General features: G+C 37.2%; 1 protein-coding gene and 1 pseudogene across 6 annotated transcripts; both read right to left on the minus strand.

Annotated features, from left to right (window-relative positions):
* Positions 1-7,680: 7,680 nt before the first annotated feature.
* On the minus strand, positions 7,681-9,950 carry LOC105420490 (pentatricopeptide repeat-containing protein At3g62890 pseudogene; annotated as a pseudogene). Its single transcript, XR_016046838.1, has one exon. The product of XR_016046838.1 is annotated as a pentatricopeptide repeat-containing protein At3g62890 pseudogene (transcript).
* A 2,081-nt stretch (positions 9,951-12,031) lies between these two features.
* On the minus strand, positions 12,032-15,725 carry LOC18432183 (glycosyltransferase BC10). 5 transcript variants are annotated; one of them, XM_088854858.1, is made up of 4 exons: positions 15,494-15,725; positions 15,316-15,386; positions 13,004-13,326; positions 12,032-12,797 (listed from the first exon to the last, which is right to left on the minus strand). In XM_088854858.1, exons 3-4 carry the CDS (start codon positions 13,256-13,258, stop codon positions 12,153-12,155), a joined length of 900 nt encoding a protein of 299 aa, XP_088710984.1. In that variant the 5' UTR covers positions 13,259-13,326; positions 15,316-15,386; positions 15,494-15,725; the 3' UTR covers positions 12,032-12,152. The 5 variants fall into 5 exon arrangements, with proteins under 5 accessions (XP_088710984.1, XP_006842356.3, XP_088710983.1 ...); XM_006842293.4 differs by having other exon boundaries at positions 13,004-13,495; XM_088854857.1 differs by having other exon boundaries at positions 13,004-13,495; positions 15,316-15,381; positions 15,494-15,712.
* Between the last annotated feature and the right edge of the window lie 444 nt (positions 15,726-16,169).

Below are 16,169 nucleotides of genomic sequence, written 5' to 3' on the forward strand. Positions count from 1 at the left end.
TAAAAATTGAACGGTTTTTATTCAATCTCGAGACATTTTTTTTTTTCAAGTGCTTAGACAATGCCATTAGGAAATTTTTTTTTATTGAGGTTAATCTATGTGTTAAAGAGGTTATATTCCAAAATTTCATGTTCTAAAATCAATCCTAAATGAGTTTTTTCCCGAGGGAGTAAATGAACATTATACTCCCGAGGGAGTAGAATATATTTGGGCATGCGATATATGATTAGAACTTGGAGTACCCTGAGTATACAGGTAACAGATATCAATTCACCCAATCTGACTAGGAAAATTCCCAGTCATATTTGTGTAGACTCGATAAGAAAAGGAAAAAGTTTATATGGTCGAGGCTCTAAACAATCAAATTAGAGCCCTCCTCAAATTGATCATCTAGACATCAAGATATATGGATATAGAAAAAATGGATAAATTTTAATTAAAAATGAAAATGTATTTTAAAACTATTATAAAGATTTTCAATATTGAAACTGTATTTCTTGATACTATTTGAAAGTGCATCTTATTTTGATTTTTTAAAGCCTTGGACCTATACAAACGGCACCCATAAAAAAAATATACATAGAAATATGTGAGAATCTAGCGATTCCAGGTTCCCCAAAACTAGAATGGCCACGCCTCAATCTGAATCCGAGAAGATTTTAGGACACCGAGACCATACGAGAAGAGACATCGAGAATGGGAAAAAAGAAATTGAGAGTGATGCACTGCACTGGCACCAGGGGACCTTTTGTCGAATTAGGAGAACCTGGACAAGAGCCAATCGGCTCATGAGTGTGCAAAAACTCGGGCCATCCGACCAGGTTAAAAGGTGGTAGAAATAGAAAAATAACACCTCAAAAACTAAAAAGATATATCTAAAAGCTAACCTAACACGAAAGCCGATCTGCTAAGGCGCATTCATTTTTTTTTTTTTTGCAAGCAACGACCAGTCTACATTCTAAACAAATGCCAGCAAAGACCTCGATACGCAGGAAATTGCATCCATGACTTAAAATTAAATAAAACGCATCTAAATGAGGTTAGACAATAAGTGAAAAAAATAGAAATTGAAAAATCAATTTATAACGGGGGCATTTAAAAAATAATCTAAAAAGAAAGAAAAAAAACATAAAAATAAGTATTCATGGCCAAAACGCTTTCCAGCTTTTGCCAAAATGATAAAAAAAGGAAAAAATATATTACAAATAAATTTCTTATTTTTAGATTTTTTTATAATTTTTTTAAAATTATTTTTTAAGAAGGGGCCACCCAACTCGGAGATACTCGGACTCACCACTCTGACAGGTCTGAACTGGCTCTCCCCCAGTTTTTGCACACTCTGGGGGAGGACAAGAAAGGGGGGAGAGAGAGAGAGAGGGGTGTAATATTAGGAAAATTGTTTCATGCGGGTTGGACCACATTTCTACCTATACGGTCCAGAAAGTGTAAAGCATCTATTTTAAAGATGGATGCAAGTAGGTTTGCCATCTAAAATAAAGGAAACTAAAGGTCCAAATGTTTTCTTGCAAGAATTATTATTTTTTAATTTTTAAAATTTATTTATTTTTTCATATTCATGATCTCCATATATTACATGTCTATAAAAATTAAGTCTTAAAATCCATATGCAGGCACGGCCCGATAGAAACCGGGTCGGTAATATCATTGAATGAACTACGAAGTGTCGGTGATGGCACGTGAGCAACGCCCTAAGGCGCCGGCTTCGCAAGCTATATATTGTCGAGCTTCATTGCTATTATTCCTCGTTAAATCAGCCGCCCCTCTTGCTATTTTTCAGAAAAACCCTAATTTGGCTTTGCCTTTGCCTTTGGCTTTTGCGTTTGGCTCCTTCATGGCCAAACCTGAATTTGATATTAAAGGTTCGATAGCTTTTCCTATTTCTTTCTTTGAAACTTCATTATGAGATATATTTTTTTAAAAGATAAATCATTTTGAGATATTTTTTGACCCAGGTCCATTCAAGTTGGAAATATCCATGAAATTTTTGGCTTTGACGGATCCTGTATACAATTTTTGGTCGCCACCGTCGCGGATTTGACTGATATCATATACGATTTTTTATATTTAACGATTCTAGTAGATTAATTTTCAAGTACTTTACTCATTGTAAAAGAAATTAAAGGATCAAGATTAAGAAGATAGTTATTGTTTTTGTCAGTTAAACTCAGTTACCTTTGGGCGATATACCACATGCAGCGTGTCGTGTCGTGTCGTGTCGTGACTCTCCTTGGCCAGGCGACTTGCCCTTTGGCGTTGGCGGACAAGAGATACGTAGCCCTATCCTCTGGACTCTGCCGAGTCTTGTATAGGGTCGGGTCAAGAGGCTCTAAAGTTTTTGAAAAAAAAATTAAAAAAATAAAAAAATATAAGAAAAATAAAATAAAACTTAAAATAACTTTAAAATGTTACACAAGCTTTAAAAAGTAGATGAGCATTGAAAAAAACAATTTACAGTTCGGTACACTTTTAAAAACTCTAAAAAATATAAGAACAGTGATTGCCGCAAAAAATACTCAGCAATTAAATTTAAATCATATCATATCAAAAGGTTTGTATTATATTTCGACATTTTATGCAATTTTTAGATTTTTTTGAATTTTTTATATGCAGTGAATACTGAGTTGTACACATAACTCGGGGCTACTTGACTTCCTACTATGTGCAAGGCCAAGTCTCGGCATAGTGACTTAGAAGGTAAACCATATTTTCCATTTGTATGTTATCTATTCATGCAGGTAAGAATGTAAAATGGACATTGAAACTTCGGATGTTGGGCTCAAATTCCGGATTTGGGTCTTTTTAAGGGACTGAATTTTTGGATAAATGCTTTTTCGAGAGCTTTTACATATATGGATAGAAGCAACCTAGGCTTGGATCCAGCCAGCCCGTGGCCCGGGCTCAGGCCTTGTCCCCATAAGCGTGGGCCCAAGCCAATCATAAAATTGGAAAAAAAAAAAAAAGAAGGACTGAGGCCGATACTTGGGCCATAATTTATGTCCCAAGCCCTGCTTTTGAAGGCCGGGCCAGGCTCAGGCCATTGCCAGCGCTATTTAGATAAGACTCTGGATTTTATATCTTCACTATTTGGCTCACCTTAAAATAAAGGTCCGACTTTGTGGAAAAAAGAATAAAAAAAATAAAAAGGGCTTCGCTTCATTGGTGCGGTTTGTATAGGGCCTAGGTTCTAAACAATCAAATTAGAGCCTAGGTTCAAATAGTGCCCAGAAATGTGGTTTCAATACTGAAAATTTTTGTGAAAGCCTTAAAATATATTTTTATTTTTATTTATAAAATTTAAAGCTTTAAAAATAATATAGATCGATAGATTTATGAAAACTTGAAAATTGGCGATCCAAAAATGCATTACAAATACACTACTTTCAAAACTTGAAATCCATTTTTTTTCTCATTTCGATGCATCTTGATATCGAGATGATAAATTTCAGGATATTTGAGAATCAAAGCAACCTCTTCTAATGAAAATTTTTAGGTAGATTTTAATTTGATTGTTTAGAGCCTCGGGTCTATATAGACTTTTCCCTTTCAAAAGCATCGTATACATCCATATTTAAAGAGAAAAGTTTAAATGGATTGGGAAGCGAAACATTGTGTGTATACATGGTTGACACGTGTCATTTGCAAAAGTGATCCAATGCTTCTTCGATAAATGCAATCTAGTAAAGACAAATTCTAGGCCCACCAAACCGCCTAAGCATGTTATGAAATCATGGATTACAGGGTTTGAGACGTTTGAGATAATAAAAAGGAAGACGGTTTGATATGGATGCACCGCCATTAAAATGAATTAAACTTCAATTTATAACTCGTCAAATTGCAATTAATTCAAGTATTGGTAAACTTTTACGTTGATTATCTCGAATGTTATAGTTGTAAAAATAAAAATAAAAACTTTTATGCTCTAAAACTAGCATATATTGTAATAAATTATCTAGACTGTCCATTTCGTTCTAAAAATATGTGTTAACGATCATAAGGATTTGTACTATTTTTTTAGTTTCAAATTTTATTGTCGGTGTTGAAAATTGATTTTGGATCTATCATGGAGATTCTCTTTGTCAAAAGTGCTTTCCGGACGTGGATTTGAGTTAAAACTTTATTTTGTTCTCTTAAAGCCTAGGCTTTATAGAAACTTCATCAGAATAAAAAAATTATCTTAAAGGTAATTTAATTACTTTATTTTTACTATTCTACTTGATGATTGATAATGAAAATTAGATTGAAAGCATCTTAAGCGTGAGAAATGCTAGTTTTCTTTTGACATTTTGACTAGATCCCAACCGTTCATTGGTCAAATCGTTGGGAAAACATTCGTAAAAAATTCTTTGATATTTGGTTGTTTGGGAAAGTTTACCCTTTGGAAAGGGTAATTGACAGTGATTCGAGTTGAATTTTAGATCTTAAAATTTAGAAAATTAGAGTGGATGGACCAATGTTCGAAAAATCGAACCCACTTCGGAAACCGGCCAAGGGCCGGGTCCGAGTAATCGGTAAATTGGCCAGTTCAACCAACCTAACCGGAAAGGCCTTGGGAGGTCCAAAAAGTGTAAAAAAAATATACAAAAAAAATCCAAAAAGAAAATGAAAAGTATATTTACAGAATGATTAAACAAAGTACATTCAAATGAAGTCGAACAATAGTAAAAAAATGGATTTTAAAAAAATCTATTTGTGTACAGGGGTATTTTTCAATATTCTCCAAAAAAAGATAGAAAACTGAAAAAATAAGTATTAATATCCAAACCACTTTCTAATCTTTGTCAAATATATATATATATATATATAGAAAAAAATGGGATTAGCCCACTAGCTCACATGGACATATGAGCTCAATAGTCCAGATTAAATCTGAGCCGATCTGATGATCACGGATGTCTGATAGTGCTTGAATTTTATTTTTCTACAAATCTAAATCACTTGAAATTTTAAGTGTGTGTTCTTCTCATCAAGGCGCACCTAATAAAAATATAAAAAAAAATTATTTAAAAAAATAACAAAAATACCCCTTGAAACATTTCAGTGGTATTTTGGTCAATTTATTTCATATAAAATATATTTTTTATATTTTTCGAAGATTTATTTATTTTTTATGAACACACGCCTAAAATTTCAAGTGATTTGGATTATTAGAAAAAAAAATAAAATTCCAACACTACCAGGCATCTATGATCGTCAGATCGACCCATATATATATATATATATATATATATATATTATTTTTTAAAAATATTTGGTCTGACCACCAAAACTCGTCAAAACCGGATTGGCTAGTGCCTAGTTCCAGTTTGACTAGCCGGTTACGAGTTGGATCGGCCGAGTTTGCGAATGTTGGGATGGCAATTGCCCTTGGAAAAATATCAAATAAGGGGATTAAACCAATTTGAGTGGGCACTTTTTCGTTTTCATTTTCATTTCAAAGAGGTAACTTATCAAAAAATAAGAATTGAAATTCCCCAATTACCCTTATTTTGTATTGAAAATGAGAAAGAGTAAAGGGCATTTTAATAATGAGTAAATGGCACTTTAGTAATTTGACTCTGAAGAAGCCCCAACCAAATAATAAAAGGGGAAAATATCTTCATACTTTTTATTTTTAGGTTTCATTTGACAATAGATCCAAGGTTTTAAAAGATATCTTGAGATATAAAAATTATAGATTTTATTTCTTCTCACCCCTGAGCTAATTTAAACTTGTTTTTTAGGCCAAACAAATTTAAAAAGACATGCTTTTTCTAAAAACCATCCTCCCAAATTTCCCTCTTGTTCTCTCTCTCTGCATTCTCTCTCTTTCCATCTTTCCCATTTCTCTCCCCTCACTCTTTGTCCTCCCTAAAAGAGAGAGAAAGAGAGAAGTTTGAGGTACATAAGTGAGGAGAACGTAAGGATTTTTCATGAAGCTAAGAGATTATTAGGAAGAGAGAGAGGTGTTTGAAAAAACACGGGAGGGGAGAGAGAGTGAGAGACGCAAGAACAGAGAGAAAGAGAGAAGTTTGGAGTATATACGTGAAGAGAGAAATGATTGGGTTTAAAAAAAACATGTATTTTTCATATATGTTTAGGTTAAAAAATAGATTTAAAGTAGCCAGGGGGTTAAAAGTTATCTTTTGAAACCTTGAGTTTATCAAGAAATAAAAACTAAAAATAAAGGGATATGGTGATATTTTCTTTAATAAAAATGTCATTGATTATTTCTCTTTACAAATAAAGAGCAATTTGTTTAGTAATGCACAGCAAATAGGGATATTTTTGTCATTCGATACTATGAGGTATTTGGGTGCTTAACGATAAAAACACCCCTAATTGTTTCATATTACTACTTTTGAACGGTGTATTCTATATGGAAATAGGGAACAATCAATGACATTTTTCTTATTTGGTTGGTGCCTTGGGGGGTTAAATTATGAAAGTTCTTCTCATTATTCTTCATTCCAATACAAAATTAAGATTGTTTGGGATTTTTTTTATTTTTTTTGAGGAGGGTACCTAATTCAAATGAAAAATAAAAAGTAACCCCTCAAAACAATATGTTCTGCGTGGAAATAAAGAACAATAAAGGGCCCATTTTGTCCTTTGGTTGGGGCCTCTATAGGGTTAAATTTACTAAAGGACCTAATTGCTATGCGGCCAAACCCGAATATGTAAAAATGCGGGTCTCTTAATAAATCTATTTTTGAGATAGATTTTAAGACTTCATTTTTTTGGATTTGTAATCTCTAATATAGAGATCATGAATATGAAAAAATAAATAAAATTTAAAAACTAGAAATAATAATTATAGTAAAAAAACATTTGGTTTTAAATGGAACACCCTTTATACATACTTTGGTTTTAAATGGAACACCCTTTATACATACTTTCTAGACCACATACGTAAAAAAAAGGTCCAGCCCACATGAAACAATTTTCCTTGACTAAAATACCCCTGAGTTGGGCCAGCCTTGGCCCTAGTTAGGCCCTTATCACCATACTGGGCCCATCTTATCCCTAATAGGGGCAGGGCCGGGCGGCTAGACTGAGCTAATTACAAAAAAGAAAAAGGGGGCTGGGCTGGGCTGGGCCAGGCCGGGCCGGGTGTGCACTGACCCATGCCCGTCCCATGGGCCATAGTTTGAGGCCCATGCCCTAATTTTTAGGGGCAAGGCCGGGCTGCCCAGACCATTACCAGCCTTAATAACCAGTAGGTGTGGTTTTGGCTTTATGACCATCATTTAGAATTTTAGAGAGAAAAGTCCTAACACAATTGGGACCAAATAATTTAGAAAATAGAAACTTTTCTTGAAGAGAGGTTAAATCAACGTCCGATAATCATATATACCATTTTAATGAACCAAGCCTGAATCTCTTAGAGGGATAATTAAGAAATAATAAAGCTGGAACCTCTCAAACACCAGGTGAAGGCAATTACAGGGAATTGGACTTAAAGCACATGAGGTTAGGAGGGTGGGTGCCACAACAGTTCCATTCCTATGGAAGTAGTACTAGGTAGAAGGTAGCATGTCGCCCAAATATTTGGAATAGTCAGAGTGAGGATAACATCAGGGATTATGAGAAATTAACCCAATTTTGTTCCTCAAAAGAAGCAAAGAATGAAGAGAAATCATTGTATCCCAAAATGATCGAAAGATGCATTCTCGCCTCTAATTTGAGATCAATACCTTTTTTTTTTTTTACCATTAACAAAAAATACTTTCTTTCCCCTTTGGCAAGCAATTTCATAAGTTCAGTACAATCATAGTTCATATACAAACTAAACAGGGATCAAAAAGCTTTGATCCATTAACAGCAACCCCATTCAAAGGATTCACCAGAAGTCCTTGCAAGAACATGAACCATCCTTGAAATGATGGAATCGACTCCGATCCCTCACGATGATTTCTCGACCATAGGTTTTCGACAATAACTTCGTGGCGAAATGGCAATCTTCACACACCCGAAGGTTCTTCGTGATTCTTATCGGTGTGCCTGGTTCACTGTTAATGAACCCAAATGCTATTGCCAGCTTCTCACTGTGATGGCCAAGAGCAATCTCCTTCTCCTCCTCATCCATATCAAGCAAGACCTGACCCTTGTTGGGTTCATAACCAGCTAACCTTAGCCTCTCACCCATCTCACCCAACATCAAATAGATCCTCTTGCTTTGAGGGTGAGAATTATCTCCTGCTACAAACTCATGCACCTTTCCTCCTACGTCTATGAAACTACACCCTGGAGTTTTTCTCACGCCCCTCTCTCTCATCAGCCTCCTCATCTCCGCGACCTCCTCCCACCTCTCAGCAGCTGCATATATGTTCGATAGGAGGACGTACCGACCTCCATGATTCGGCTCCAAATCAATGAGCTTCTTCCCCACCATCTCCCCTAACTTCAAATTTCCATGAAGTTTACAGGCGCTTAGCAGTGCCCCCCAAATCGCAGAATTGGGCTCGATGGGCATGCTTTGGATCAATTCGAGAGCTTCTTCTAATAGACCAACTCGGCCGTATAGGTCTACCATGCAACAATGGTGATGAACAGTGGGTTCGATCCCATGAACCTCTCTCATCGAGCGGAAGTAGTCACACCCCTGGCTCACCAAGCCCGCATGGCTACAAGCACTAAGCACCCCAATGAAGGTTACATCGTTTGGCTTAACACATGAGTCTTCCATTAGAGAGAAGAGCCCGAGCGCATCATCAGGTCGGCCATTTGCTGCTAACCCCACGATCATTGCGCTCCAAGCCAAGACATTCCTCTCCTTCATTCCATGAAACACTTTCAAAGCTTCATCGATACACCCGCACTTTGCGTACATATCTATCAGAGCGGTGCCAGTCTTCACCGTCAGGCTCGCACGCTTTCTCTCATCGTATGCATGGAGCCATTTCCCCTGGTCCAGCGCCCCCAAGTACGCACACGCAGAGAGCACATTCACTGTAACACTCTCGTTTGGTGAAATACCCATTTCTAACATATCACGAAACAACATGAGTGCTTCTCGAAATTTACTCTGGCGACAAAGACCCGTGATCATCACGCTCCATGAGATGACATCATGCTCCGGCATCTGCTCGAAGAAGCCCTGTGCCTCCTCTAACATCCCATTATTTGCGTAACCCCCAAGCATCACATTCCATGAGGCGTCGTCTAGTTGGAGCATTTCATCAAACACTCTCCGCGCGAGCTCGATCGAGCCACACTCAGAGTACATCTTAACAACAAAGTTCGTGACATTGGAGTAATTAGTCCACCCCCGCTTGATCACATATGCGTGGAGTGCGGAACCGAGTGAGAGGGCTCCTGCATCCGAGCAGGCTCTAAGGACGAGGGGTAGTGTATGGATGTCTGGATTAATGCCGGAGCTCAAGACAAGAACATAGAATTCGAGGGCTTGTAGTGGTGCACCGTAAACAGAGGTGTATGATCTGATGAGGGTGTTGGCCATGAAGGTGTCAGGATACGGAAGCGAGCGGAAGAGGAGGCGGGCGTAAGGGAGGTCGCCGGAGAGAGAGAGGGCAGTAAAGGAGAGGAGGCGGGAGGCGACGAAGTTGTCGTGTATAGAGCCAGAGACGAGGGTGTGGGCGTGGAGTTGGCGGAGGTGGTGCATGGTGGTGCAGGAGTGGAGGTGTTGTAGGGTTGGGTACTTGGAGAGGAGAGGCGCCGGGGGCAGCCATGGTGATGCGTCTTGGGTGCTGATCTTCGGTGGGATTGAGAGTTTTAGAGGGTGGTGGTGGTGGTGGTGGCGGTGGAACGCATGCCCCAGCATCAAGGCCTATGCATATGCTCTCACTGTCAACAAAGTGAGGGGCAACAATAAATTAGCTTGTGCTTTGTATGAGGCTGAGGCCCTAAACAATCTAAGTAGATTTAAAAATTTTATGATGGCCTGAAAATTCTTTAATTAAAAAGGGTGCTGTTGCAACCTTAAGGCTTACTCCAAATTTTATCACATGTGGTGAAAATTTATTAGGAGTATCTCAAAATCTATTTTTATATTTAATCATAAAATTTTAAACTCCAAAAATATAAATATATAAAAATCTTGAAAATAGATGGTCTAAATAATGTGTTGTAAGATGCATTATTTATAGGACTCAAAATCCTTTTTTTTTTCCCATATTTATACATCTCGACATTAAGATGATCAATTAAAAGGTTTTTCAACATTAAAATAACTTTTTCCTGATTTTTAAGGTGCATCTTTAATTCTACGTTTTAAGGTTGCAACTTTATATAAACTTTTTCCTAATTATAAACTTTAAATCTTGAAAAATTGTATAGATCAAAGTAAATCTATGAACGCTTGAAAACATTGAAAATTGACCATCTAGATTATGTATTACAAGATACATTATTTCGAAGACTTGAAATCCATTTTTTTTACGTCCATATATCTTAAGGTCGAGATGATCGGATTTGACGATTTTTGGCTATCGAAACCACTTTTTCTAATGAATATTTGAGGTGCGCCTTAGTTGACTGTCTAGGGCCTCAACCTTATATAAAACTTTTCCAATAAATTATAATGCACAAGGGAAAAGAGCAATTTAGCTTAGCAATTCTCATTTGGATTGTTTGCGCAGAGTGATTGAAGCCCATCAACTGTCCTTTATAAATGTCTAATGGGGTCCATGAAATCACTAATAAACCTTGCTTTTTACAACGATTACTCTTCCGGGCAATCTATCATGAAAGAAAGAATAAACTACGCGCATGTACCCTAATATTTTCCTTATTATAAGAGTCCCATCCGAAGTTCAAAATTATATTCATACCCTTATTTATTTATTTATTTTAGAAATTGCCCTTTTTTCAAATTTTCCTAGTCGAAAAATTATTTGGAAATTTCGGATCTTCAGAATCTGAAAGTTTATTTGCCCAATTTGTTAGCAAATCTTCTCCAGACCTAGAAGCATTTTGGACTTTGAAAATCCGAAAATTTTAATTTTTGGATTTCTGAAAAATCTGAAATTGCTCTTAAAAAAATTATGTGACCATTTTCAAAATTTTAAAACCCAAATACTAAAAAAAATTCAAAATTTGAAAATCCAAAAATACTCTTGGCCCTATGAGGCTTAGGGCCAAGAGCATTTTTAGATATTTAAAATTCTCAAAAACTTTAAATTTTGGATTTTGAAAATAAAAAAATGCATGTGGTAGAAAATTGCCAACAAATCACTAAGTTTTAAAATTGATCAATTTTGGATATTGAATTATGGGCTATTGATCATTTTAAAAAAATTACAAACCAAATACGTACGTATGTAATAATGGAAAATATTTAGGTATAATTCAAATTATGTAAATTGAAAGGGATAATGCGTAATTTTCCCTAAAAGAAATGAATGGTTCTAGTTTAATTCTTTTGGCCCCTGAATTCAATAAAGAAAAATAGTATGTCACATCGAGGAGGGATTTCAGGTGATATTAAGTATTTTTATAATGAGGTTATAGAGAAAAATCTTAAGAGTAAGTGTCTTAGATATGTGTCATTGTAAACATGTGTCCATGCTACATAGATTCCGCAGCGGCAGCTTAAGTGATTAGGTGGCTTCGAGTCACCAGGGTATATGGCTTTATGAGCAACAAGGAAACACCATGTAACTAGTCTTTTTAAGTTCTTATGCAGAAAATGTGTGTCCATGTTACATCGATTCCGCAGCGGCCGCTTAAGTAGTTAGGTGGCTTTGAATCAGCAAGGTATTTGGCTTCATGAGAAAACTGGAAACATCATGTGTGTCCATATTACATAGATTCCGCCACTGCCTCTTAAGTGGTTTGGTGGCTTTGAATCACCAGGGCATATGGCTTCATGAGCAAGTGTATCCATATTACATAGATTCTGCTGCTTAAGTGGTTAGCTGGCTCTGAATCACCAGGGCATATAACTTCATAGCAAAAAGGAAACATAATGTGTGTCCCTGTTGCATAGATTCCGCAGCGGCCACTTAAGTGGTTAGGTGGCTTTGAATCACCAGGGTGTATGGCTTCATGAGCAACAAGGAAACATCATGTAACAAGTCTTAAGGTCTTATGCAGAAAATGGCATATATTTGTTCAGACAAAAAAATTATCAGAATAAACCCCTTTAATGGAAAGATTTTGACAAAACAACATCCATTTCTCAAAGGGCAACCTTACAGAGGAAGACCTAGAACCCTTGGGGCTATCCGGAGCAATGGCTGGAGCGCGTTGGGAGCCCACTTCCTTGCAAAGAGAAAGCAAATAGAAGTTGGGTTCCCATTATATGTGCAATTCTCACTATTTCGAATCTGATTTAGGAACCTCTCAGTGGCATCCCCACTTCTGAATGTTGCCGGGTGCGACCCACCCCTCGACCAGTCGACCCACATGAAGCTCCGGTTCGAATTGCTCGATGGGAAATTCTTTGTCACAAAAGTAGGCAAGTAGTGCTCATCCATGTAGCAAGGTGGGTTACAATGCTCTCTAAATATGGCGTAGTACTTTGTATCAGACACTATCTCTATGGCCAGTGCACGGTTCACCTCGAACCATTGGGAGCCCTTGCGCCATTCGGAGAGGAGAATTTCGGGAGCCATGGTTTTGTTATAGCGGCCCCTGCCACAATGCCTAGGGTCATCGAAGGATCCCACGAAGGAATGGTGAGAGTTGATGAGGTAGGAATAGGCAGTGGTGAAGTTGAAGAGGGGGATGCATGACTCTGAGAGGAGCACAAACCGCTCATTTGAGAAGTCGAGGAGGGCGTTGGCTAGGAGTCGGCGCTCTGCATCGATCATTGTCGCCCTTCCCCATTCTACAACCTGAAACGAAGTTAGACGTCCCATAGATTTAAAAATAGGCCAAGTACACTGAGAATGGATTAGGGCCTGGGCGGTTAGGGGGACAAAAGGCTCAACATAAAGTCCCACCCTCCATTCTGACCGTTAACATGTCCCAAGAAAAAGGCTAAGTCATCTTGTTTGAGATTTTTGGGACAAATTTCAAAGATTTGAACAATAAAACTTACTTTGCTAGGTACTTTTCGCCTGAAAAACACAGAATCAGGTGGTGCCTCAACAGTATAGGAAGGTGGACAATGAACATAGATGGAATAGAGACCATTGTGCCCCTTGAAGAACCTCTCCCAAAGAGGCCCTAATGGCATGGGACCTCTTGTCAGGTACATGAATGCCACCTTCGGTACACGTGAATATGGATACTGCCGAACGTGTGACACCATGGATGCTTGCCACATCAGCTCCTCGTCCGTCATGTTGTGCATCGCATCCGTCGGTTTTGCCACTTCTTCTACTTTGGGATAGGTTGGAGGAGGAACTGGATTCTTGGATACTGCAATGGGATTGGAAGAGTAGTGGGGTATTAGATGAACAGTGTAGGGTGTTGAAGTGTGGAGACTTAATAGGACCCCCATCACCATTCCAAAAGTGATAAGGAAGAAGGGAAGGAGGTGCCTCCCCATGTGGAAGAAGGATGATTCTTTCGAGAGCTTCATTTAAGCCTGTTATCAATGGAAAATGGTGTTAATTTTTCTAAATCCAAAATTCCAAGTCCTCACGTCTCATCCGGTGTTATACAAATTCGTGTGTGTTTGCTTATGTGTTTCAAAGGTTTATATACACATAAAATTTGAGGCAAGGCCTCTTTTGGTTGATTACGTACCTAGCTTCAATTATATACATTTATTGCATTGCATTTGTTAAAAAGAGTGATTTTTTTTAGGTAGATCAGTGAAGATTATAAGCGCTACTCGTTTTAGAAATAGTTAGATTTTTCGAATGCATTAGTGAGAATAAAAGTTTGGGCACGGTGGTACTTCCACCATGACCCCAGCCCCATTCTCAAAGTGCACTTTTTTCAATTTTGAACACCACCGTTTCGCACTCTTCTCTTGTTTGGGTGCCTCCTTTCTGACCACAAGCCAGGTTTAGCCTGGATAACTTGCATCCAGGTTTTAGCATATGTTTAGTTGGTGTGCTCTTCATCCTCCACTTCTATAGAAAAGGGGCTTGAGCAGTGTTGTCAAATTCACTTCTCTTCGGCCGAAGTTTTTGGATTTTAGGCTTAGACCGAAGTGAAGTGAAACTTGGTACTGCCGCTTTGGTCAGATTCGGGCCGGAGATTCAGGTTTGCTTTGGGCAGATACGACCGAAGCTTCAACCTCTTTGGACTAACCAAAGAAATATCTATATACAAATATTTTTTATTTTTCATTATTTTTATATATTTATTTATATAAATATCTAATTTATTTATATTAAATGTTTTAAAAAAAGTCCGAAGTCTTCCCCCCAAATCGGCCGAAACACTAAATTGCTTCATTTTTCTCACCAAATCGAAAAAGACTTTAGAGACATTAGGTTTGAGGTTTGAGTACTTTAGAAATGAGAGCAAGTGTACAATTTGCTCTTGTGTGAGCACCAAGTTTGATCTTATATTATATTCTCTTACGGGTGTAAATTGTACTATTGCTCCCTCTTGTAAAACCTCATAGAGAGCGTTTGATGGGACACATATTTTAACGATGTAATCTGCTCAACTGAGTACGAACAGTAATAAAAAGAATTGTATACTATGAGATCATTTATCTTCGTTACAAATACGTCACAATTGTTACTAGCCACTAGATGCCAAATTGGATGGCTTGGGTTATGTTACAAAGTTTGAGAAAGTTTCTTTTGAAATTTGAGTCTCATCAATGGTACACTCATAACCACTTGATTAAAAATCTGATGGATATAGTAATTGCGACATCCTTGTATTAAAAGTAATGGTTTCTTTGTATACTTTTTCAACATAAAAACCCAAAAACTAAAAAATTATAAATTAAAATAAAAAAAATAAAAATGCACTAACATAATGACTTTGTAAGATTGAATAGGGATAGTGTAATTTTTGGCTGGTTAGATCTTGGCGTTAAAAATACAAAATCTACTTCAACCACAATAATTTTCAGGTGGTTATCAATTTCAAAACAAATTTTTTTTCTTAAGCAGCTCTTTAGCCCGAGGGAGTAAGTGTATAATATGCTCTAACAAGAACATCCTATTATTCATCCTATTTCCTATACTATACATTTTAGGTCATTAGATAACCTGAACATCTCTCTGCTCTAGCTTCTCAAGAAATAATTGTTAAGGTTCCAAAAAACAAAGTTTTATGTGCTCAAATTTCAAACCTACAGCTTGCCATAGACATTTCATGTCACCTTCTACCTTTCTTCACTAAGCATTTGCATGCATATTAAATAAGTGATTCTTCACCATGCATTTGCATTCCTATTAAGCAAGTTAAACAGATGGAGAGAGAGAGAGAGACTACCTTATTTATGTTCTTCCTCCTTCACCAAACAGAGTGCACAACCATGTCACCACTGATTCTCCTGTTCTACACTGCACAAAAAACATAATAGCACTCCCCATTTTCATCTAAAAGACCCAAAAAATGACTGTAAATCACAAAGTCACAATATTAAACCTCTGATCTAAACCAAGGTTACCTTAATTCCACATCTGAAACTAAACTACGCTGGCAAAAAGAACTCCAAATCTTCTTCCATGACCGTTTCTCTCGGAACACCTTTCACTTAAAGAAAAATGTTAGGTCATGGGAGAAGGAGGGTTCCTTTAATGGAAGTTGCAGTCTCTCTCTTGCCTTTGTTTTTGCGTGCTCATCTTCTACTAAAGCTAAATGGTCCAAATTATTTTGCATTTCGAATGATTTTTACAGTAGTTGATGCGCCTGATAAGACTTTTGCCTTTAACTGAAAACGGTTGGTGTAAGGAGCATGAATAACGCAGTGTTAGAGTGAGAATGGGAAGCTTCTTCTACTTTTGCCCTCTGTTTTGGTGTGAATCTTTATAAAGCTTTTCTTTCCATTTCAGGAAACTGGAAGTGACTCCCACGAGGTAGATGATTTTGGACGAAAGTGCGCCTGTTCTTTTATGGGATTGGATTTTAGATGCTTGTTTTCTCGAGGGCTAAAACATAAATTGATTGTAAATGTCCATTGAGCACATATAGAATGTGAGGCTCTTTATTATGTTTCCTTCTTCTTCTTTTTTGTTCTTTATTGATCGTGAGTGTCCATTGTGAACATATAGAATGTGAGGCTTTGTGTTTCGCAGTATAGTTAGATTCGCTTGGCTTGAAGAGGCCGAAGCCCTCGAATTCTA

The sequence above is a fragment of the Amborella trichopoda genome, chromosome 13, assembly GCF_054954075.1.
Source record: "Amborella trichopoda isolate Santa Cruz 75 chromosome 13, AtrichopodaSantaCruz75HAP2 v2.0, whole genome shotgun sequence".
Taxonomy (NCBI): Eukaryota; Viridiplantae; Streptophyta; class Magnoliopsida; order Amborellales; family Amborellaceae; genus Amborella; species Amborella trichopoda.